This window comes from Chenopodium album, chromosome 7, assembly GCF_948465745.1.
Source record: "Chenopodium album chromosome 7, dcCheAlbu1.1, whole genome shotgun sequence".
NCBI lineage: Eukaryota > Viridiplantae > Streptophyta > Magnoliopsida > Caryophyllales > Amaranthaceae > Chenopodium > Chenopodium album.
Window position 1 is genome coordinate 72,342,803 of NC_137840.1, and position 24,078 is coordinate 72,366,880.

General features: G+C 30.2%; 3 protein-coding genes across 3 annotated transcripts; all 3 read right to left on the bottom strand.

The window, feature by feature from the left end:
* Positions 1-781: 781 nt before the first annotated feature.
* LOC145638409 (splicing factor 3B subunit 6-like protein) lies at positions 782-1,411 on the bottom strand. The gene has a single exon (XM_081689380.1). The coding sequence runs from the start codon at positions 1,278-1,280 to the stop codon at positions 909-911; it is 372 nt and encodes a 123-aa protein (XP_081545506.1). The 5' UTR covers positions 1,281-1,411; the 3' UTR covers positions 782-908.
* A 3,358-nt stretch (positions 1,412-4,769) lies between these two features.
* On the bottom strand, positions 4,770-5,268 carry LOC145640634 (auxin-responsive protein SAUR50-like). Its single transcript, XM_081691876.1, has 2 exons — positions 4,998-5,268; positions 4,770-4,900 (listed from the first exon to the last, which is right to left on the bottom strand). Exons 1-2 carry the CDS (start codon positions 5,266-5,268, stop codon positions 4,770-4,772), a joined length of 402 nt encoding a protein of 133 aa, XP_081548002.1.
* A 4,236-nt stretch (positions 5,269-9,504) lies between these two features.
* Positions 9,505-9,837, bottom strand: LOC145640635 (auxin-induced protein X15-like). Its single transcript, XM_081691877.1, has one exon. It carries the CDS (start codon positions 9,835-9,837, stop codon positions 9,505-9,507), a length of 333 nt encoding a protein of 110 aa, XP_081548003.1.
* Between the last annotated feature and the right edge of the window lie 14,241 nt (positions 9,838-24,078).

Sequence of the window (24,078 nt, forward strand, 5' to 3'; positions counted from 1 at the left end):
TGTCTCACTAAACCAAGATCTAGGGAGGTCCAGATGTATACTCATTACTCCTAAGTAAAGTACATAGCCTAAATCTAAAAGACACACAAACTATATCAAGCTAAATATCCGATAATTTCATACAGATTTACTCCCAAAAGAGTAGAGATACCAAAAAATGATCTAAGCCCTCAAAATAATATCACTTCAAAATGCCTCGAATATAAAACATGAAACAATCTAGACAAAAGCAACAAAATAAACGATAAAGTTAATCACTAGCATGAGCCATAAGGTACCAATGCAAAATGTCCACCCAAACATATGGTGTACCATAATGAATCCATTCAATCCTAACCTCATCCTCTATCACTTATTGATCACTTGATAAATTATAACCCGAAAAATAACACAAGACATGCTAGACCATCTTGCACAACCATAAGCAATCACAGCCAAACAAAGCTTATATGTTCGAAACCCCATCAAACTCCACGAAAACTAAGAACAAAAATAAAACAGATGATCCCAAAACAGAGATAGCGCGACAAACACTCCTAAAAGACATCATGTACAATAACAAATATATAGTAGCTTAATGCAACCTACAGGGGTGATTTCACAAGAGATAACAGTTCTCCCTTCTCATCGGACCGTCTCCGTCTCCAACTTTCTTCCTAAAACTCATCATTAATATTCCAAATTTAGTTTTTGCAACTATTCAAATTATAATGTCGTAAGTCACTGATTTAATCAAAACAAGAATCGTCAAACAATAACACAGAATTTAATAATCCTCAATAATATAACACTAAAATATTAAGTATTACCAGTATCAATTCTCAGAAAATACAATACCATTAATTCAACCACATTTTACATACAATTCGTTAAAAAGCCTAAAAGCCAGAAAAAAAAAAAAAAAAAAATCACTTATCTTTAGTAGAAACACCATATTTCTCCTGCAATTTGACAAGATCTTCCTCCTTCTTCTTGAAATCAATCTTCTTGTTCATCTTAGCAGGCTGGTAATACAACACAATAAGATAACGATTGGCGACATTAAACCCAGAAAGATGATCGACAGCAGTTTTAGCATCGTAGATATCCTCGTACACTACAAACGCTGTTCCTCGAGTATCCTTGTTAGTTCCGACACGAATTTGACGAATTGCTCCGTACTTTCCGAAAATGTCGTACATCTCTTCGCTGGTGATGTTGAAGGGAAGATTACGAACGTAGAGAACTCTGTTCACCTCAGGAGGAAGACGAGTGTTGGCTTTCCTCAAGCTGATCGACATTTTTTAGGGTTGGGGTTGTGAAGAATTGGGAATTGCAGAAGAAAAATTGGGGATTTTTCTAGGGTTAGGGTTTGGGGTTTTCCGACGATTGTAAATTGTAATTGGTGGTTTATTATACGAGATGTTTGAGAAGGTGTTTTGATAAATTGCTTTATACTTCCGTATGTCGGTGAAAAAATTACTCTATATGGTGATAATTAGGAAAGTCCTCACACAAGATATTCCTAAATCTTAATGTATTAGTTGAAAAAATAGAAAACAAATTAGAACTATTAGAAACATTAATATTCATGCTATAAGAAACTAAATGACCCACATCAGCAATTCAATTTGTTTTGTGATTTGCCTCTTGATAAAAATATTGGATAATATAGGAGCTGAACTAAACTGAACTTAACTGATTGGAGCTGAACTGAACTGAATAGAGTTGAAATGAATATTTATAAGAGAAGGAAATTAAGAACTAAATTGAGGATGATTCACGAAAGTATGGTTATTTTAAAACTTATTTACACTTTTGCGTCGGAATGAAACTTAATTACGAAATTACTGTCCACGTAGGCTCGGATAAGTTTTTTTTTTATTTTTTATTTTTTTATTTTTCAAAGTAAAACCGCTACCTCAAGTAGCGGTTTTACCCTTTATAAATTGATTAAATGTATCTTTACTTAGAGTACTAATGACAAACCGCTACCTCAAGTAGCGGTTTTAGACTATAACCGCTACTTAAGGTAGCGGTTTGTCTCTAAAGAAAAAAATTACCCCCAAATGTATCTCCAATCCTACGTGGACTATATTTTCGTAAATAAGTTTCATTCCAATGCAAAACCGTAAATAAGTTTCTTAAAAGCTATATTTTTGTAAATCATCCCTAAATTGATTAGAGCTGAACTGAAGTGAACAAGCCCTACAACTTTTCTCTTCAACTTATTTTCAGTTTAGTTCAGTTCAGTTGTTAACTTCATTCTCTCATAAAATATTCAATTCAGTTAAGTTTGGCTCAGTTCAGTTGATGCAGTTGGCATGAATCAATCAAGCTAGCTTGGGCTCCCCATAACCCTACACGGGCATGTAAGCGAGAGTGAAACACGTTAGTTGCTGGACCATGACTCCATGAGTATTATGTGTGGTCTGTGGACATCATTCAAGCTAGATAGGCACAATGAGTATTGTCTATAAACTATACAAGTCAAAATGGGGGTTTAAGAGTGTATTTATTGTATAATCAACTAATTTGAATTATCTAATTTTATTTATCTGGAGCTTATAAATTATAATGTCATTGACATAAAAATATTATAGCTTTAGCTTAGCAAATTTAGCTATAAATTGAACTTCTTTTTTCATAACTAAACTTGTCGAAGCAAAATATTTTTTTCTTATATTAATTTATCCAAATAAAGTGAAACGAACATAGACTAAATAAGATTATTAACTTGCTTGTCAAACAAATACTCCTCCATAACTAGCAACATGTTTTACACATGTACATGAACATCTACCATCTACATGATCTACTCTAGTCTAGTCTTCTTCGTCTTAGTAGTACAAAAGTGTCGCAACTCACAAACTTCACAACAATCAACTAATCAAGTCAAGTCAAGTCAAAAAAAAAAAAAAAAAAAAAAGAAAGACTAAAAGTCAAGTAAAAAAAAAAAAAAAGAAAGACTAATCAAGTCAAGTAAAAAAAAAAAAAAAAGACTAATCAAGTCAAGGTATGAAAATGATGAAATGAAGTGATTTTTATTGTTTCTGATTAAAGAGCAAGTTCAGAGCCTTTGTTTTTATTCATCGTTCATCGCAAAAATATTGACACATAGTTTTAAATAAACTGTAACATGAATTGATAATTAAAGAGGAAATTTATTATCGGTTTAAAAAAAATAGGCTAAGGGCATGTTCTCATAAATATTTAAGGTTTGTATTTAATCTAAATTTATTTTTGTTTGAATTTTTGAAGGCGTTTGATATTGAAACTTTTTTGTTTGAACATACCTTATTTATCTTTCAAAAAAAAAAAAAAAAAAAAAAAAAAAACATACCTTATTTAAATTCTTTTTTTTTTTTTTTTTTTTTTATCCTAAACTTATATTGTATTGAAAGTCAAAATAATTCCAGGATAATAAATCATCAGCATAACAATTGTAAGTAGCCACTCCAGTTCCCCAAATACATAAAAATTACTTCTCTGGGTTAACGGATTTTTATCTTTATAATAATGTAACAAAAGGACAAAAAAAATAAAAAAAAATTGTCAAGCAAAGTCATCATATGCCACGTGGCACTCTTGGCTTGACTAGAGACTAGCGATAGATATTTTGTAGCAAAATATCATAGATGATCTATGTAGTATATACAAGAATATGATTTTCAAATCACATGAACATGACCATTATTGAAGATTTTAACATTTCAAATGGAATGGGTAGTATTTTAATACATAAATTTGAAAATTAGGAGAGACATACTTCCTACAAGCAAAAAAAAAAAGTTATCATAATGATCGAGTCTTTATCTTAATTTGAATAAATCAACATCATATAGTCTTCATGTGACTCAATTACTACATCCAAAGTTCCAACGGTCTAAACTCACTTACTACATCCGTTTTATATTATCTGTAATGATTTGACATCAAGTATATAAAAAAAATGTCTAATCGTTGCAAATAATATGAAACGGAGGTAGTTTAAAACATACTCTCTCCGTTCCCTTTTGATAGTCCTTTATGGACAAATTTTAGTCCAAAAATGTTCACCCCATTTGTTTTTTCCAACCACCATTAATATTAATTTTTTACCAAAATTCTCTCCAATTTGCAATAATATTTGTGCAAATCTAACTTTTTTATGTAAATTTTGTTTTTCCATGTATTTTTATTACTTTCACTCTCTATTTTTTTGCATACCCAATGTCAATTTACTTTTTCAATGTACTTTAACTATTCTTTTTTGTGTTTATTAATTCCCGTGAAAAATGCCCATAAGGGACTATCAAAAGGGGACAGAGGGAGTACTTATAAACGATATTAGTAATCTGAATATCTTTGAAATTGACTTCCAAGCTAGCCAATAAGTAACAAGCTAAGACCAATATTTACATTATCCGTAGAATACACCATTACAATACTTCATCCGATAACTAAGGGATTTAAATTTGATTCTAATTTACAATCATACATATCCTTGTTCTATATTGTATATATTACACCTCTCCTCGATTTTAAAGGGTGAAACAATGGATATGATAATTGTCGTTTATCATACATAATATGAAGTTGTAGAGAAAACAAGGCCTAGCTTAATTGGTGAAAATCATGATCTTATTTGTATTCTGTGCACTAAAAAATACAATAACAAAATTCTCTCTTTTAAGTAAGGCCAACTAATATAACTTACTATACTATATCGTCCTACATAAAATATTTTAAGAAAATGATCTTCCCAAGAACCAAGGAGGCAATTGAGGAAGACAACCTAGTGCAGTGGCCTAAGGGTCACCACGCATCCTCGAGGTGCAAGGTTCAAGTCTCACCATGAAAACATCCCACTTTTTGAGGTTGAGGTGATGGAGTAGTGACATCACTCCCACCTCGTATCCCTGAGCTCTAGGGATCAAATCTGCAATAATTTCATAATCTTAGACCTTTTTTTTGGGAAGAAATTTTCTCCATAACAACTCGAAAATGAAGTGTTTCACAAGGAATTTGAATAACACCTTGTTGATGATACCCAAATTCACTAGCGGATAATTGAAGCAAATCAACAATAGAAGGATGCTTCATCCATCCTAAAGGTACCATAAACCTCTCTTCTTTCTCCTCACACTTGCCTACCAAAACAGGCACATATCCTCGTCTAACTTCACTTTTATGATGATTATTATTATGTATACTCTCTTCGTCACTAAATATTTTTGAGTATCGAGATGGTGAATACATCGATAAATATTGCTCCCTCTTCCTAACTATCTTCCCTATCAACCCCATTATTGTAAAGAGTAGTGTAGTACGTAAAATTTACTCCTTGGTTTTTTGGTTAACATTGAAGAAGATAGAGAGAAATATTATATATGCATGGCTATTTTTTGCATATATATTTTGCAAATTTATGATATATATAGTCGTTGTTGCTCCTTGGCTGTCTTTTTCGTGAGTATTTTTTATTTTATTTTATCAAGTAAATGTAACGAAGCACGAAGTATATATTATTTTTATCATAATATGATGTATGTAAAAGAACATGCATTTGAAGATTCAACATAATTCAAAGTCAAAGATGACGAATTAAGACATTCAAGACTCGAGAGCATAAGATATAACAATCAACGAACCTTATAGCATATCAGTCGATCTCTATAAATCAAATCATCATGCACATGTCCTAAATAGGCATGACTTATTGACTTGTTCAATATATAGTTTGACAAATACCTAATTATACACGGCCCAATAAATCTAGGTGGCTCCGATATCATGTTAAATTTCGAAACAATATGAAATGGGTCTGGGCAACCCAAATAAGAAGAAAGAGAGTTTGGTCCACAAACAAGTCTTGTGAGCTTCCATACTAAAACTAATTATTGACAATAGTATGGGTTACTTCTCTATCTTATAAAGTGGAAACACCTCTCTCTTTCTTCAATGTAGAACACTCACAAGTGGGATGCAATGAGTTTCAACATGTCAATGCACATAATCTTTAATTGTTTATATATTTAACTCTTAATAAATAATTTTTTTTAAAAAAATGATATACTGAAAGTACAAATCAATATGGTTCAAACAATTTTCCGCATGACTATATTATTCGTTACTTATAAATTACAATAGATAGTCATTGGCATAGCATATGAAAAAACGTAAAAGTCAATAAGGTGCAATACTAAAATAAAAAAACGGAGAAAGTATAAGAAATATTCATTTTTCGAAACTTAAACTAGCTAGCTTGTACATCGAGAATAAGGCAAGAGTACCCAAAAGGGTGGTGAATAAAGTGTTGAACTTTGTAGAGAAACCTATCCCCGCTCTGCCATTTTTCTTCTGCAAGGATACATTCATTCGAATTATGATGATCAGTTGAGAATGAGCGAAAAACCAATAACTTGGTATATGATTTCACTATTGTAAACGTGATTGACAAATCAAGAATTTATTTTTTATTTTTATTTTTATTTTTATCTTTATTTTTTTTTATTTTTTTTTTTTACAACGGCAATCAAGAATTTATGAACACAAACAATTGATTAAAAATTATCGATCAACAATATGAACATCCCGTTCAAAGCGAATTATCATATAGATTATTGTCAATCATTTTCATATAGTCGTATCATCTGGAAAATAAAATCTCCTAACAATGTAACTAGTTATTTAACTTATTGGTAAAATAATGGCAAGAAATGTCAAAGTAAAAACGAATTATGCACACTTAATAACAATTCTAGGGATATAGACATATATAAAACAAAATGATCCTTTTTCAATTCTAGGGATATAGACATATATAAAACAAAATGATCCTTTTTTTTTTTATCCATATCTTTACAATACTTTTATTGATACAAGAATTTAATAAAAATCTAGTTTTTTTAGTGAACGAAATAGGATAAATGTGTTTGACTTTCAACATAAATTATGAAATAATGCATCAATTTATCATGTCATCTTAATATTCTTAAACACCAAATCACCTCAATTTATGAAATTTCAATGAAATTGTAAATAAATGTCCATGTTTTACACTAGTGGGTACCTTCATTGTCTAATTAATACAGTACTAAAAGATTAGTTAGACATGCAAATTGAAAGATACAATTTTCTAAAATTAATCTAGAAACCATTTTTCCGTAAATATGAGATGATCATTTATTTCTTTGTCGATGATTCCTAGTTTACACATTATTATGATTATCAATTTAATGTTGTATTATTAAATTTACGACATTATAAGTAACTTATGCTTAGGAGATTAGGACATACATATATAATTAATATTCACACATTATAAACATAGTGCTTTTTGGATTGGACCGCGGGTTTCTTAATATATAATCTGATAAATTAAGGGTCTAATATTATTGGTCATTTTACATGCCCTCATCGACTACTCTTACAAACAATAATAGATTAATAGCTATAGATAATGTCAATTGGCCAAAATTTACGCTACCATGCATAAGTGAAGGATGATAATTAAATTTACCAACCTTTGAAATAACCTTAAAATTACTAACGTTTTAAATTTTAAAGACGACATTGAAGACTTAAAATTCATCTTGTCTAGCTACTTTTTCGATTTTAGTTGTGTGAATCACTGTACATACCAACACAAGTGTTATCCAAATTCCTTTACCTACACTCTTCTAGATTGACTAAAGAGCAATTTATATAATCCAAACTACTTAATTAATCTAGTAGCCTTCCTAGTTTGACAATAATTCAGCATAAAAAAAGGAGATTTAAAGTTAATTATATGATAATTTCGTCAGTCATAATAATGAGAATTGAGAGAATGAATCAACTTTAAACCAATAATGCTTGGTTTTTATTATTTCCTTCATTCTAATTAAATTATTCGTCGTATATACAAATAAATTTACAACATTTATAATTAATGGTAATTTTTTTAAATACTCTAATTCATGTTTACTCCCAAGGTAGATTCCCTCCTCATATTCTCTCTACTTTTTATTTTTTAATTTTATATTCAAATATTTCGTGACGCATAAGATGAGACGAAATATGATTTGTAGTAAGAAACTGTCACATAAAAAATACAAAATCCAAATGTGATGTCAAATGATGACATGATGAGTAGCTGCATTTTAATGAATAAAATTAAATAAAATATACAATGGGTTTATCAAATAATTACGGTGTTTATCAAAGTGGAATGCAAATGAATTGGCAAATTGTCCGTCATTAATGAATTAGTTTCTATTGTAGTAAATGGAGTAATTTTACCATTAGTAGTACAGTGGTCTCTATTTTATTCTCAAATTTCTCAACATCTGAATTAATCTCATGATTTAAATTTGAGGAAGCCCAGGTTAATCACTAAGATAACAAAAATTGTTTATCTCATGACAATACATTTTGGTACTAATCAATAACTTTAACCAGTCATCATCTAAATCCGGCCCTTTCTTCGCGCCTTTCAAGCGAAGAGTTTACATGACATGCATGGATGATGAGTTTGTATAGTATGTATGGGTGATGAGCCTGATTATTTCTTGTACTACTTGATTAGTAAATTTTTCCTCTTTTATCACAATATTGTGTAGCTTTTCGTTACTTTTGTAATTTGCAAATAGTGCAAATTAAAATGATTGATTGTTTCTTCATTTTAATTACAATAGTAATTAAGAGATTGATGAAAATTAAAAGTATAAGTAAAATACGAAAATAAAAATTAAGTGATTATTATTCATTTGTTTCAATTGTTGTTGGTACCACCATCAATCATACGTAATATTGTCAAACGCGGGTCTGGGCCGCACCCGCAAACTAAGAGAGAGTCCACTTCACAAGTCCAAGGAGGTTCCATCCCAAAACCATATGGCAATAGGAGGAGTAGCTCCTTAGCCTTATAAAGTGTTTAACTCTCTTTTCTTCAACCAATGTGGGACACTTACATGTGGTGATACTTGAGAGGTTTTATTCTTTAACACTCCCCCTCACATGTAAGGTCCCTTTTAACTTTGTCTCATGTGATTTTTCGGGCTAGAGTGCTTCTTCACTCCCCCTCACACGGACCTACTCTTGGCCCAGTGAACTTTAGCCATTTAAGGTCCCATATCGTGGGCCTGGCTCTGATACCATGTCAAACGCGGGTCTGGGCCGCACCCGCAAACTAAGAGAGAGTCCACTTCACAAGTCCAAGGAGGTTCCATCCCAAAACCATATGGCAATAGGAGGAGTAGCTCCTTAGCCTTATAAAGTGTTTAACTCTCTTTTCTTCAACCAATGTGGGACACTTACATGTGGTGATACTTGAGAGGTTTTATTCTTTAACAAATATGTATATTCAATGTTTACAAATAATTCAATCTTTTTCTTTACAAAATTGCAGTAAAGCTTGAAACAATTTCTAATTAATAAAATTATATAGGGCAAAACATCTACTAAAATACGTATATTATTTAACCACTAATCACAAGTTCAAATATCCGTATTCCTTTAACATCTATATAGGATTTCACGGCACCCTAAGCTAACTATGTTCTATCTACATGAAATTTTCTCTATAACGACTCTAAATTGATGTGGCCTACAAGGAATATGAATGACACCTTGTTGATGATATCCAAATTCATTAGCGGCTAATTGAAGCAAATCAACAATAGAAGGATGTTTCATCCATCCAAGAGGCACCATAAATCTTTCTTCTTCTTCCTCACACTTGCCTACCATAATAGGTATGTACCCTCTTTTTTTAGCTTCTTTCCTTTGATCATCATTATTCACTTCCTCACAACCTAGCCTCGAATATCGAGGAGGGGACATCGATGAAGATCCCTCCTTCTTCCTAACTATTCTTCCTAACAAATCCTTCATTTTATTTAGTAGTATGGAGATGATATTGAATAAAGTTGGAGGGAGCTAAGATGAGAAAATTTATGTTTGAATTAGTTATTGGGTTGTTTGTAAATATTTGCTTCTATATGTGTAGTGGACTAGTGGAGCTAGTGTGTATATATATATATGCTCACAATATAACGCTTTTATATAGCCGTCCTTATATAATATAGCTCATTGGTTGCATTTTATATGTGAACCCTCGTGGTTTATTAACTTTTGGTTGGAAGTCCTAGTCAAAGATGATGCATGATTTATTATAAAAGTGAATTGAACAAAATTTAATTTAAACCTTTAATAAAGTTTGATGAAAGTGGAATCTATCCAACTCAATATTATCGTACACTACTAAATACTACATAATTTTAATTTTGTTGTATCGTTTTAATTTTCTCTTAATAACCTGATTAAGATTGAAAGCATGTTGGACGATAAGTCACAAATTCAAATTTCCTTATTATGACCTATTTGCAATAATTAATTTGTGTTGCCCTTATGCTCATTTGGATAAAAATATTTTTCTAGCTACTTGTAGTATTTGTCTATTTTCTAGATGACCTAACAATATAACATTAGTCAAACCATCTGGAAGAAAATCTTATATTCTAATCATACTCTCCATATGAGCTCTAGGTTATACATGCATACGTCCCTACAACATAATTTAATATATATTGGTGTTCTACCACTTAATTAAATCAACGCCGTTTCTGGAAATTTATGGGCCCAAGGCAAAATGTAAAAAAATGGCCCCTTAGTCCCTTACATAATAATTTTTTTTACACACAATAGACTTAAATATAAGATAATGAAAATAGCTTATATTATTTGAATGGTAAGCCTCCATACACAATACTGGAGTAATAACTTTGCATAATATTTTGATAATTGAATTAATGTGAAACGGTGTAGTTGAAAAGATTAGTATTTTAGAGCAAATACTCATAGAAATCGGAAGATTAGAAGATCAGAAGAAGTGAAGAGGTTATATTGCATTGATATCTCCACCTAATTGACATCTAAGTAATTTAATGTGTTTTTTTTTTTTTTTTTTTTTTTTTTGAGGGAATGTTAATTGTTAACTAAATGCAGTAATTATCTTTATAAAAAGTACGTAGCTTTTATTTAACGAGTAAAAACTACATAGTAAAATTCTACCTATGCAAACTGAATTATTTTTAAAAAAAAATTTTGGGCCCCTTTCTAGCGTGGGTCTAGGCGGTCGCACTCGAGGCCTAACCCTCGGGGCCGGCCCTGAATTAGATAAATATGGTGCACTAAACAAATAATCATCCTATTAATATATAATAATCATGATATTTCCGAATAAGATTCGTATATGAATTAAGACTTTTTCTAAGTGTAGCTTTATGGAAAATACCAGTATAAAGTGGGTTTACGTAGTACTCCGTAGATCTTTTCATAATTAGTCAAAATTAACATGCATGCTTCGACTGCTAATCAATATATTGACGTATCCTCCTTTTTCTTTTCATACTAGGAAGTAGGAATTAAGTTTACAAATATTTTTTAAAATTGTTAACCTTTTAGCAGGGGCGGATCTATTAAGGTGCACAGTGAGTCACGTGACTCACCAGCACAAAAAAAAAAAAAAAAAAAAAAAAAAAAAAAAAAAAAAAAAAAAAAAAACTTAAGAGACCGCCTATTAAAGATAGGCGGTCTCTTTGTTGCTTCTATTTGAGATTAGGCCATTGTCAGTTTTTTAAATATCAAAGAGACCGCCTATTAAAATATCAGATAGGTGGTCTCTTTATTGCTGCTATTGCCACCACGTCATTAGAGACCTGTTATCTAGATAACAGGTCTCTTTTTATCAGCCTTTTGCTTTCATATTTCATTAAAGAGCCCTGTTAGATTTGATAACTGGTCTCTTAAGTTATCTTTTTTTTTTTTTTAATAATTCTTGTTTTTAAGTAAAAAAATCATAAAGTTAGTTTAATGTAATAGTTTTATAGTATGTATTTTTATATCCTATTTTTGGATTGAAATCAATTTGGTGAAATATAATTTTTTTACATAGCTTTTGGATTGAAACAAGTGATCAATTATTGACGGTGACTCATAAGTTTGAAAATCCTGGATCCGCCACTGCCTTTTAGATACTAATACTAATATAATATTGTCAAGTAGAAAATGATTATCATGTGATATTTCTTTTGAAACCAACTGCTTTTGATTATGGAAAGTCGTTATTATTTGATTGGGTTCAAGTTTTGACTCGCTAACTAGAAACTTTTATGTTAATTAACTTAGGGTTCGTTTGACATCGTTGTGATTCTGTTTTTTGGTTTTCAAACTCATATGATATATGTCATATAATAAAACAAAAATTAGACAAACTCATTAAAATCATGATAATATTTAAAACTGACAACAAAAAAGTGGAAACACTTTTTTCTTGTTTCCTGTTTTTGGTTTTTTGTTTTCAAAAAAATAAAAACTGAAAACAAAAAACAATGCCAAACAAGCCCTTAATTAATCAGTTTTCGTCGAGCCAAAAAAAATTACTCCATTTTTGTATTGCTATATATTTTAATTATTTTGATTGTTATTTAGTTGGGAATTGGGAAAACGTCAGTTATTTACTTATTTCTAGTTGGAAATAACTACTATAAATTGATAATACAGATTTATGTATTGGTTTTATAACGTGAAAATAAAATCAGTTCTTCAAGCTTGTATATATATATATATATATATATATATATATATAACACAATATAACCTAAATTCTCCCCCTCCGAATCCTTTTTTGGTAGTCCCTTTTCAATATTTTCGCGAACTTGAAGCTCAAGGGCTTAAAAAAAATCCAAAGCATGACTATGCGTTGGTCCAAGGCAATTAAATTATACACTAGCCCCAAATTTTGAGCTTCAAGTTTGCCCTAATGAAGATAATCCACTAGCAAATAAAGAACCTAATTAAAAAATAATGCTTGTCAAAATAAGCTAATCATTCTTGATTAGGTTTTTTTAGAAATCTTGATTAGCTAATTAATTTGCAAACGGAGGAACTTTTTTTCCATACATAGTTCAAAATCTTCAAAGAAGTTTAAAGTAAAAATCAACAAGTAATTATTTTAGCTTCAATATATAAAATAAAATTTAAAGAATATCAAGAAAAAAATCTACTTGTGTAATAAATAATAATAAAAATAAATAAATTGATCACCAATGCTCACTGTATCTTATAGTACTAATTAAAATTCAATTCTTCCTTAAAAAAATAAATCAAAATTCAATTCTAAAACTAATACTCTTTCTTATACACATATCAATACTTTATATACACAAATTACCTTAATCGATCAACAAATAAATGATACTACATCTTCTAAAATTAATTTCAAAAAAACAAAAAATTACAACGTTTACATTAAAGATTCCTTAATTCTATTTGCAAGAAATACTCTCCATGACAACTCTAAATTGATGTGGTTCACAAGGAATTTGTAGAACACCTTGTTGATGAAACCCGAACTCGTTGGCGGAAACACGTAACAATTCAACAATACAAGGATGATTCATCCAACCAAGAGGCACCATAAATCTTTCTTCTTCATCCTCACTTTTCCCTACCAAAATCGGCACGTACCCTCTTTTTTTAGCTTGATGATTGTGTCTTTGATGTTTGTTCATCACTTCATCTTCACAACATGATGATAATCTTGAGTATTTAGGAGGCGGCGAAGATTGTTCCTTCTTCCTTACTATCTTTCCGATCAAACCCTTCATTATTATTATTATTGTTGTGGATTAACAATAATTTTTGAAAGAGAGAAAGTAATTACGAAGTATGTGTTTAGTTTTTGGGTTGCTTGAATAATAATGCAATAATTATGTACATGTATATATATATATATATATATATATATATAGTGGTTCTAAATAAGATAGCTTTTTTATTGGATAGTCGGTTGTCGTTTTCTTGAATTAGTGGATGCGTGTGATGGGTTAATAGTTAGTTTGAAAAGATAATTGAGTCAAAGATTTAGCATTGAAATACAGTCAACAAAATTCTACCGAAGCCAATCAAAATACAAGGGTTGCTAAAAATAGAAACTTCTAATTTTAATTCTTTATACTACTAATGGTGTATTAGCATAAATAAACAAGCAAAAGGTATATTATTGAGAATTAATTGATTTATTGAAAATTGCCCTACGTCAATTAGCTTAATTAATCATTCAAATTTTCATGAGTATTAATTGAAATTTCATAATGAAAATAATTTCATTGTATATCCCCCCTCAATTGTCTTCATCAAATTTTACATTGCATAATCGAGTCATACTACAACTAATTATTTTTATGCTCCTATAATAATATCGATAGTGTTGATTATTAGCATCCATGATCAAGCCAGCACATTTGACTAGAGCTGTCTAGAGGTGTATGAAATAACTCAGTATGAGCTCAAAGCTAGAGTTATTAGTCCTTTGAGCTTGTATATATATAATCTAAATTCTCCCTTTAAGTTCAAAATTTGGGGCTAGTGTATAATTAAATTAAAGTTGCCTTAGGCTTACGCAATTACACATAGTCATGCTTTGGATTTAGCTTGCCCTAATGATAGAGATCGATAATCCACTAGCAAATAAAGAAACTTATTCAGTATTTTAATATAAAATAAAAGAAAAGTTTAAAAAATTACTTGTAAATAATAATCCTCAATTTAAAAATAAAAAGAAAAAAAAAAAAAACAAGATTGATCACCAATGCTCGTCAAAATAAGCTAATCATCTTAATTTGTCAATTAATCGGCAAACAAAGGGATTTTTTTTCCATGTCTTATAGGTTAAATTCTTCAAAGAAAATAAATAAAAGATAAAAAAAAAATCAATGAATAATTAATTCAGCTTCAATGTAAAAAATAAAAATCAAAGAAAAGTTAAAAAAAAATTACTTGTAAATAACTAAAAAAAAATATATATATATAATCCTGTATCGTTCTTATAGTATTATCAATTAAAATTCAATTCTAAAACTAAAACCCTTTCTTATACATGTATCAATGCTTTATATACACAAAAAGTACCTAAATCAACAAACAAATGATACTAATAAATCTTCTAAAATTAATTTCAATGTAACAAAGAATAATACTGTAAAAATTACAGCATTTACATTAAAGATTCCTTAACTTCTATTTGCAAGAAATACTCTCCATAACAACTCTAAAATGTTGCGGTTCACAAGGAATTTGTAGAACACCTTGTTGATGATACCCGAACTCGTTAGCAGAAACACGTAACAATTCGACGATACAAGGATGGTTCATCCAACCAAGAGGCACCATAAATCTTTCTTCTTCTTCCTCACTTTTTCCTACCAAAATAGGCACATACCCTTTCTTTTTAGCCACTTTATCATGTCTTTGATGTTTGTTCTTCACTTCATCCTCACAACATGATGATAATCTTGAGTATCGAGGAGGCGAACACGATGAAGATTGCTCCTTCTTCCTTACTATCTTTCCGATCAAACCCTTCATTATTGTTAATATTGTTGTGGATTAACAATGATTTTGAAAGAGAGAAAGTAATTATGCAATAATGTGTGTTTGAGCTAGGTTGCTTGAATAATAATGCAAGTATGTACATGTATATATATAGGGGTTTAAAATAAAATAGCTTTTTATTGGATAATAGGTTGTCGTTTTCTTGAATTAGTGGACACGTGTGGGTTAAATTAGTTTGAAAAGATATACCTCGTATTTGAGTCAAAGATGGAGCATTGAAATATAGTCAACAAAATTCTACCGAAGCCAATCAAAAGACAAGGGTCGTATCCCGGTTGCTAAAATAGAAACTTCTAATTTCAATTCGTTATACTAGTAATGGTGTGTTAGCAACTTAGCATAAATAAACAATCAAAAGGAATATTTCTATTGAACAAATAAATCTGAGTTAAATTAGTTTTTTTTTTTTTACCCACTTATAATAGGTGGGTAGCAATTTCAAAAATTAGTTTTTTTTTTTTTTTTTAAAGAAATAATTTTGAGTTTTATTGTGTTGTATATAACCACAACCCACAAAATGAACTAGATGGGTCAACAATATGTTGAAAAAAGTCAAAGCGTTAACACTAGCCAGTTAACATGTACTCCGTAAATACGTAGTCATATACTTCGTATGATATATATTGAATATCAAGTAGATTAGTTGTCCAAGTTTTAGAGCATTGACATCAGTGAGCATTTTTTTGCTCATGAGCAAAAATGGTGAGCATATTTGGTAGAAATGGTACTACATCAATGAGGAAAATGAAAAATGCTCATGAGCATTTTAGAATTTGCTCATAGGATGAGCAAATTTCATGATGAATAGTAATCTCGTGGGCCCCAACATTCATCCAAAATTGATGTGCAAAAATGGTATAAATGTTACTACATCAATGAGCAAAATAAAATATGCTCATGAGCAATTTAATTATTTTTTGATCACTAGTGGGATAAAATTTCCTCACCAAAAATGCTCATGAGCAAATTGGTTGGGAAGAGAGAGAAAGTAGCTAGAGAGAGAATGAGCAAAAAAAATTTTGCTCACTAATGTGAGTGCTCTTAGGGACTAGTCAAGATTCAAGATCAGAACTCAAGGTGTGCATAAAATCTTAATCAATGTGTCTACTTAATTGAATTATTGACGACAATTGCCTTCTATCCAAACAAAAAATTAAAATAAATAAATAATCTTGATACCAACTCTACCTTTTGTTCCTTTGGAAATCTTGGAATCCGGATTAATTATATGTGGATGTGCTCAGCCATTATTATAGTGATTATTTCGTTAGTGTAATAAGAGTTATTTGGTCAGTGTTAAAGGGGTTACTCTGTCGATGTTATAGGGGTTACCCATTTACTATTACAGGAGCTATTACTTATCAGTATTATAGAGGTTAATTTGTTAATCCGTATTTTATAAATGGTCACACGGTGTGATCAGCCAGACACAAGACGGGCTACAGATTATATTGTATTGTAACAAGACTGGACCACTTTGATTACGATCCTAATAATTTTTCATGAAACAAGATTGGACCACTTAGAATATTATTAATAGAACTCGTCAAAAAAAAAAAAAGAATATTATTAATAGAAAGTGTTTATACAAACATCTCCTCCTAATTTAGTCATAAATAACATGCTTCGACTGCTAATCATCAAATTATTTTATTTCGAACTCTTTCCCATTTCCTTCCATACTGGACTAGCTAGGGTTTGGGACCCTCTTCTAATAGCAACGGAGTGAAGTATATGTAAGTTGCCTATGGTCTTTGTCTTAATGTCTTTCTTTCCCTGCATCATCGTTAAACTATTTCGTCATTGGATTTTCTTTAGGTCATAATTGAATAAATTTTAACTATAATTTCTTTTTGACCAATGAAATAATACGTAGTACATTATATGAGATCTTGTTGTATTTATTTCAATGTATTTTTTTCATAATAATCTACTTTGTCGTAATTTATACATATACAACCAAATACATTAAAATATATTATACAAATGTAATTTTGTAGATTATATCCAGAAGCATTAATTGAAAAAAAAATATATATTATATTATACTTCCTCCGTTCTTTATTACTTGACCCGCTTTGACTTTTATACTATTCACCACCCCTCCTTTGACCGTCTTTTGTAAATAATATGTAAGGAAATATATATTCATGTATGATCTTTTTGGATTCGTCTCAATAAGTACTATCATAATATATAACTTTTATAATTTTTACTTATGAAGAATTTAAGTTATTGATCGTTAAAGTTTTGCATTGGCAAGCGTGATAAAATAAACAGGTCAAGCAAAAAAGAATAGAAGAAGTATATATTATCCAATCACACTAGTTAATAAAGATTTTTAAAAAAATTGTTGCAAAACACAAACTTTTATACGTGGCCAATCATTATGGGGTTAATTACTTTGTTAGTGTATAGTAGGGGTTATTGAGTCGTTCAGGGTGTACTTAGTCAGTTAGGGGTTACTCAATTGTTTAGGGCCGGGGTTATTCATTCGATCTGGAGTTTCTAAGTCAGTCAGGGGTTACTTGATGTGTGTCAACTAGATAGCTAGGCCACATGGCGCGGAAGCAAACTAGGCTAACAATAATACAAGGACGGTTCATTCATTATATTCAAGAGGCACCACTAATCTGATCTTCTGATCTCTTCTTCCTCCTCACACTTAGCTTGCCTACAATAATAGGCACATATATAGTTATATACCCTCTTCGGGCTTCATGTCTTTAATGATTATCATGGCATCTTCTTTGACGACATACCCACGTCATCTTTGAAATTTTATGTTTTATAAATTTTTTTTTAACAAACCTAATTCCGAATCCCCATACCTAAATTCCTGAATCCGTCAGGAGAATAGATTTAGTATGCACACCTTGATAATAATGGATCGGAGGAGAGGATGAATGAATGGGTAGGCTGTTTTGGCCTATTGGGCTGTTTCCAAATTTATTATAAATTAATGTATTTGCATTTGTAGTGGTCCTACTTCCTAGTGGAGTATTATATAAGGAGCTTAATGTAAATTTCTTGAATTTTTGTCATATAGCCGTCAAAATAGTCTTTTTTTTTTTTTTTTTTTCCTGTTGAAAACTTTTTGTTGTCTTTATCTTGTCCATATTAAATATATGGGGAAATATATTATATAATTAATTATTAATTACGGAGTATAATATGGAGTAATATTATGTATATACTACCTCTGTTACATATTATGTGCAACAAAAATATCGACACGGACTCCTAAACAAAATTTGTATGCGAGTGGTAAATGGAGAGAGAAATATAAAAAAACATGTGATGAGGAGAGAGATAGAGAGAAATGACAATCAATAAAAGGAAAGAAAAATTTGTTGCAAATAAAGTGTACCATCTATTTTTAGTAAATGTTGCACATAATATGAAACGGAGGTTATATATATATATATATATATATATATATATATATATATATATATATATATATATATACTAGTTTTGTGCCCCGTGCGATGCCCGGGTTGTTTATGGAATTTAAAAAAAATATATATTATAATTCAATTTAATTGATTGAAAATAGAATTCTAAATTAACTTTTTTTTTCAACAAAGTCTATCTATATTTATCCAACGTGGTACTACACTTGGCGAAAAGTTAAAATGTTATACGATGTTGTTTTGTAGCCTAATTATAATTTAATATTTGGTATTTTATCGAAAATAAAACTCTAAACTAACCATCTTATTCTAAAATTCTATCTTAATTTGATTGAAAAAAGAATTTTTAACTAACTTTTTTATCTTATGAATCTATTTAAATCTATCCAACGTGGCACAACACTTGGCGAAAAGTTAGAATGCCAAGTGTTACTGTTTCATAACCTGGCTAAAAGTTTAGATTTATATATTAGTTATATGATGTATGTATTTCTTGTTTCAAGTTTAAAGTCAGAGTCAAAAATTTTAATGAATTTAAACCTAGGAAATTTGCTACATATCTGACAAGTGTGTGGCAAGACTGGCAACTCCCTAGTACTACTCCCTCCATCTTTCAAAGATGTACTCCGTATCATTTGTCTTCATCATCTTTGAGACAACCCGTTTTAATATATACGGTGTACTAATAAGTATTTTTAATGTAATATGATAAAAATTAATATTAAAATGAATATGAGAATATGTCACATGACTATATATACAAGTATATAGTACTCGTATAATTACTTAAGAATTTCAGGTCAAAATTTTTAAAATTTTATAGGACCGATCAAACAACTTCTAAGTTACAAAGTTGCCTAGTAATACATCTAATAATATATTAATTCTTGAAAACCGTGCATATCAATTATTTAGGAAAGGAGGAAGTAAAATAAGCTAATTATTACTCGTATATTAATATTATAAGAGAAAAGACTCACTAGGTCCGCCATCATATATATATGTTACAAGCCTTACAAACTAAAAGAAATTAAATTATTAAAAGAGAAAAATAAAATAGTAACAATAATAATAAATAAATTTGTTTCCATATAAACTACACATATGACTAGCTATAGGAATACATATATGCATGTATGTATAATGATACAACATGCAATTTACAAAGATGGCTTTCAATTCAATGATCGATATATCCCCATCTTTTATACTCCCTCCGTTCCACAATGATGTTCTTGTTTTGACTTTTTGACTTTTTTAAGAAAGAGAGAATCTTCTAAATTTCTCTTAATCTATAAGAATAAATATAGTCATGTGGGATCTAGTTTGATTCGTCTTAGTGAGTAGATTATTAATATCTAACTTTTATAATTTTTGCTAGTGTGAGATTAAAGATATTTGCGGTCAAAGTTGGGTCAAAATTTGAATCGATTTACGAAACAGGAACATCATTATGAAACGGAGGGAGTACAAAATACTAGTAGTCTAGTACTAATTATCTTAACTTTACAAACTAGTAACTAAATAACTAATTTAATTAAATTAAACTAACCTAATACAAATCTTAAAATCCCTTTGAATTGGAAGAAATATTCTCCAAAACAAGTCTAAAGTAACTTGGTTCACAAGGAATTTGAATTACACCTTGTTGATGACACCCAAACTCATTAGCCGATAATTGAAGCAAATTAACAATGCAAGGATGGTTCATCCACCCAAGAGGCACCATAAACCTCTCTTCTTCCTCCACACACTTCCGTACCATAACCGGCACGTACCCTTTTCTCACTTCATGTTTTCTACGATCAACTTCATCACGACATACCCTTGAATATCGAGTTTTCGACATTAAGATGATCGTAATCTTAATATGTAGTAGTATTGGTAGGGATGAAGATGATCTGTTAGTCGTCCTTAGTTTATATTTGTTGAATGAAGGAGAGAAAAAAAAAAAATGCATGCATGTGTTTTTATAGCTTAGCTTATAAATTTATGTTACAATTCTCGAGCTCTAGACCTTAGGCTTATATATAGATAAATTAAATACTTTGTGTATAATTAATAATATAATATAATCGTTGCATATATAAAATAATATTATGTGGACTCACATAGCTCACAAGTTTGAAAGATGAAGTGGTCCGAGTCAAATACCAAGAATTTATATAATTAATTAAAAATCATTATCACCATCGTTTATTTGAATAAAAATAATTCTTAGCTCACCATCGTTATTTAGCCTTATGTAGTCATCTAATTTGAACCTTTTTCAACTGCTATAGCCTATAGAATTTATTGCCAAATATAGGAAATTACACTGTTGCAACGTAATTACATTTTTTGTTTTGAAGAATTGCAACGTAATTACATAATAAGGGCATTTATTGTGCGGCTGAGAGACCATATATAGCCTTCATTCGTGGGGCAGAGTATTTTGTTTATTACTTCTTCGTCTTTTAATAATGTTTGCGTCACTTTTCTTTTAGCATATCCAATCCTCTAAATTATATTTTTCTCTATATAATTTTGATTGTAGCATATCACAATTCTACTATCACAATAATTATATATGTGGTTTGGTCACATAACTTTTCTTAGAGCTGTTTACATTTACTTAATTTCAATTCAGCTCCAGTTAGTTCAGTTCAGCTCCAATCAATTCAGTTCAGCTCCTAATTTCCTTCTCTCATAAAATATTCATTTCAGCTTAGTACAGTTCAGTTCAGCTCCAATCAGTTTAGTTTATTCAATTCAGTTCAGTAAATGTAAAATGACTCTTGGTTATCGTTTTTTCCAATCAGAAAAGAAGGAAAAAAAAAAAAAAAACCCCCTACCTTTACCTTTAACAAGAAAACAAATAAGGAATAAAGAAAGGTTAAATTCGCTTTTACACAATCTTGAATAATTCGTATAAATTTTTGGCGCATATATGAAGATTCAAGCGGACAAGTAATGTGAATGAGAATTTTGATCTGAGATTTTGAGTATCAGGAAATCATCTCAAAACATTAGTCAACTAATCTAATTCCATTGGCTTAAAAGAGCATTGATAGCCCAGTCAATGTACCAACCTTGATTCCTTGAATCCCAAGTTATAAATGTTAAACGAAGTAAGGCTATATATTCTTGTATCAAACAAATCAGCCTATCTGGTCATCCACGCACCTGAATTTATGAAATTTAAATAACGTGCATGTGCCATATTGTACATTATAAAAATATATAATAATACTAGGAAAATACGTGTGCTTAAGGTTAACAAATTTCACCAATTCAAAGTTTTTCACATAACCACGGATGATAAATTGAGTAAGGTTATTATTAGTATTACGGAGTATTATTTATTTATTTTCCCATTTTGGGTAGAAAACATGTATGTTTGACTTAGCGGTGATCAAAGGTAGCCCGGCCCGATGTTGGGCTAGTTTCGGATAGAATTGTTCAGTCTAAAATCGGGTTGGATCTGACCAGACCCTTTTTTTTTTGGACGGGTTTGTAAATGCGTTTTAATGTATATTTAGTTTTTTTTAGGCACGGCCCGAAAAGCCCGTATGACCCAACCATTTTGTTTGGGTTTCGACACAAAAAATCGGCCCGACCTAGCCCAACCCAAGAAGTGGGCTTAATTTTTTGACTTCGGCCCAATCTGACCCGTTCAATGATCACCTCTAGTTTGACTGGGTGTTTGGTGTTTCTCTAATTGATAAAGGCACTATTTAGAAAAATAAGTTAAACCAATAGTTTGGATTTAATCACATTCATAAAATAAGTAAAAATAATTGTTTCGGATTTTCCATTAAAAAAAATAATAAAAAAAAAGAAAGAAAAAAGTTCTATGTTAACATCTAGCATTGAAAATAAATAAATAAATAAATAAAATTGTTAGGAGCCTTAAATGCTATATATGTGGAATTTTCTTTGATCTATCTTATGAGCTACACTTTCTCTTGTGATGATGATCGAAGAAGCCCGACCAAATCTTATATCTATCACATTAGCAAAGTAACAAATACGTCTTAAATTAGAAAACCCAATAAGAAGGATTGTTGGGTTAGTGTGGCCCAATTCCATAACCCAACTTATTACATCTCAAGGTTTCTAGAAAACTATACTACGTTGAGAAATTTACGGAAAATTGTGGAAGAATCTAGCGTTAGCGTTGGTGAATAGTCATAAAGATTCTAGATTTATGGGCAATTTAAAGAGCATGTGTGTAGAATTTTCCACACACTTCTTTCACATCCTTACCTCAATTATAACTAGTGGCGTTGGGTGTCATTTGGGAGCATGTATCAATCTACATTATCCTCCGATGCTTTAATCCCCTCATATACTTTGTGAGTGTCTCCATCTCCATATGTACATTATTTATGCTTAAAGAGAATTTACCTACCTACAAATATCCGCTCCCTAAGATTTCGTGATTGGAGCTTTTACTTACACACAATCTCCCTAATCCACTATTCCTTTTTTAATTTGTATTTCATTTGTGAGTTCCTGCTGAACCTGTAGTGAGACTGTGAGAATTTGTTTGTACTACTCACCCTTTCAAGGATTTTTGTACTCTCCTATTTTCGTATAGTGAATTATTTCGTGCTCGTCGTTCGTGGTTTTTTGTTTTTGTTTTTTTTAAAAATAATTTTTCCCACGTTAAATATTGTGAGTATGTATGTCCATTTTTTTTTACTACTTATCTTGCCTTAATCTATTTTCTAATTTGTTCTCAAAATCTTTACATCTTTAATTTAGTCCCGTTGTGCATTTACCAACCGTAACAAGGAAAGTTCGATTATTTTAAATACATAATTATCTCATCTGAATTTTAGGATATACTAGGGATTCTTACGCGCGATGCGCGCAAATGGCTAGTCTTTTAAGAAGAATTATTATCGGTGGTCTTTATGTCTTATGCATATTTGCATGATATTTTATTATATCTATTTGCATAGTAACTTTTAAAGTATTTATTGATGAGACGAATTAAATAAATTAAACAAGCCATCATGTAATTATATATTTTTTAAAAAATGGAGAGTCTAAAAAATGCTTTTGAATATTGAAATAAACACAAATAATTATTAATTATGGTGATTCAAGAGACAATTTTAAGGCTTTTGATTTCAATGGGGGTAAATATGTAAAAGAACATTTTTAGGGATATAAATGTCCATGCACTATTTATAAGAGTATTTTCTCACTTTTTATAAGGTAGGGATATCATCATTTCATTAGAGTTGATAAACTCAAAGTTTTTTAGTTGTCA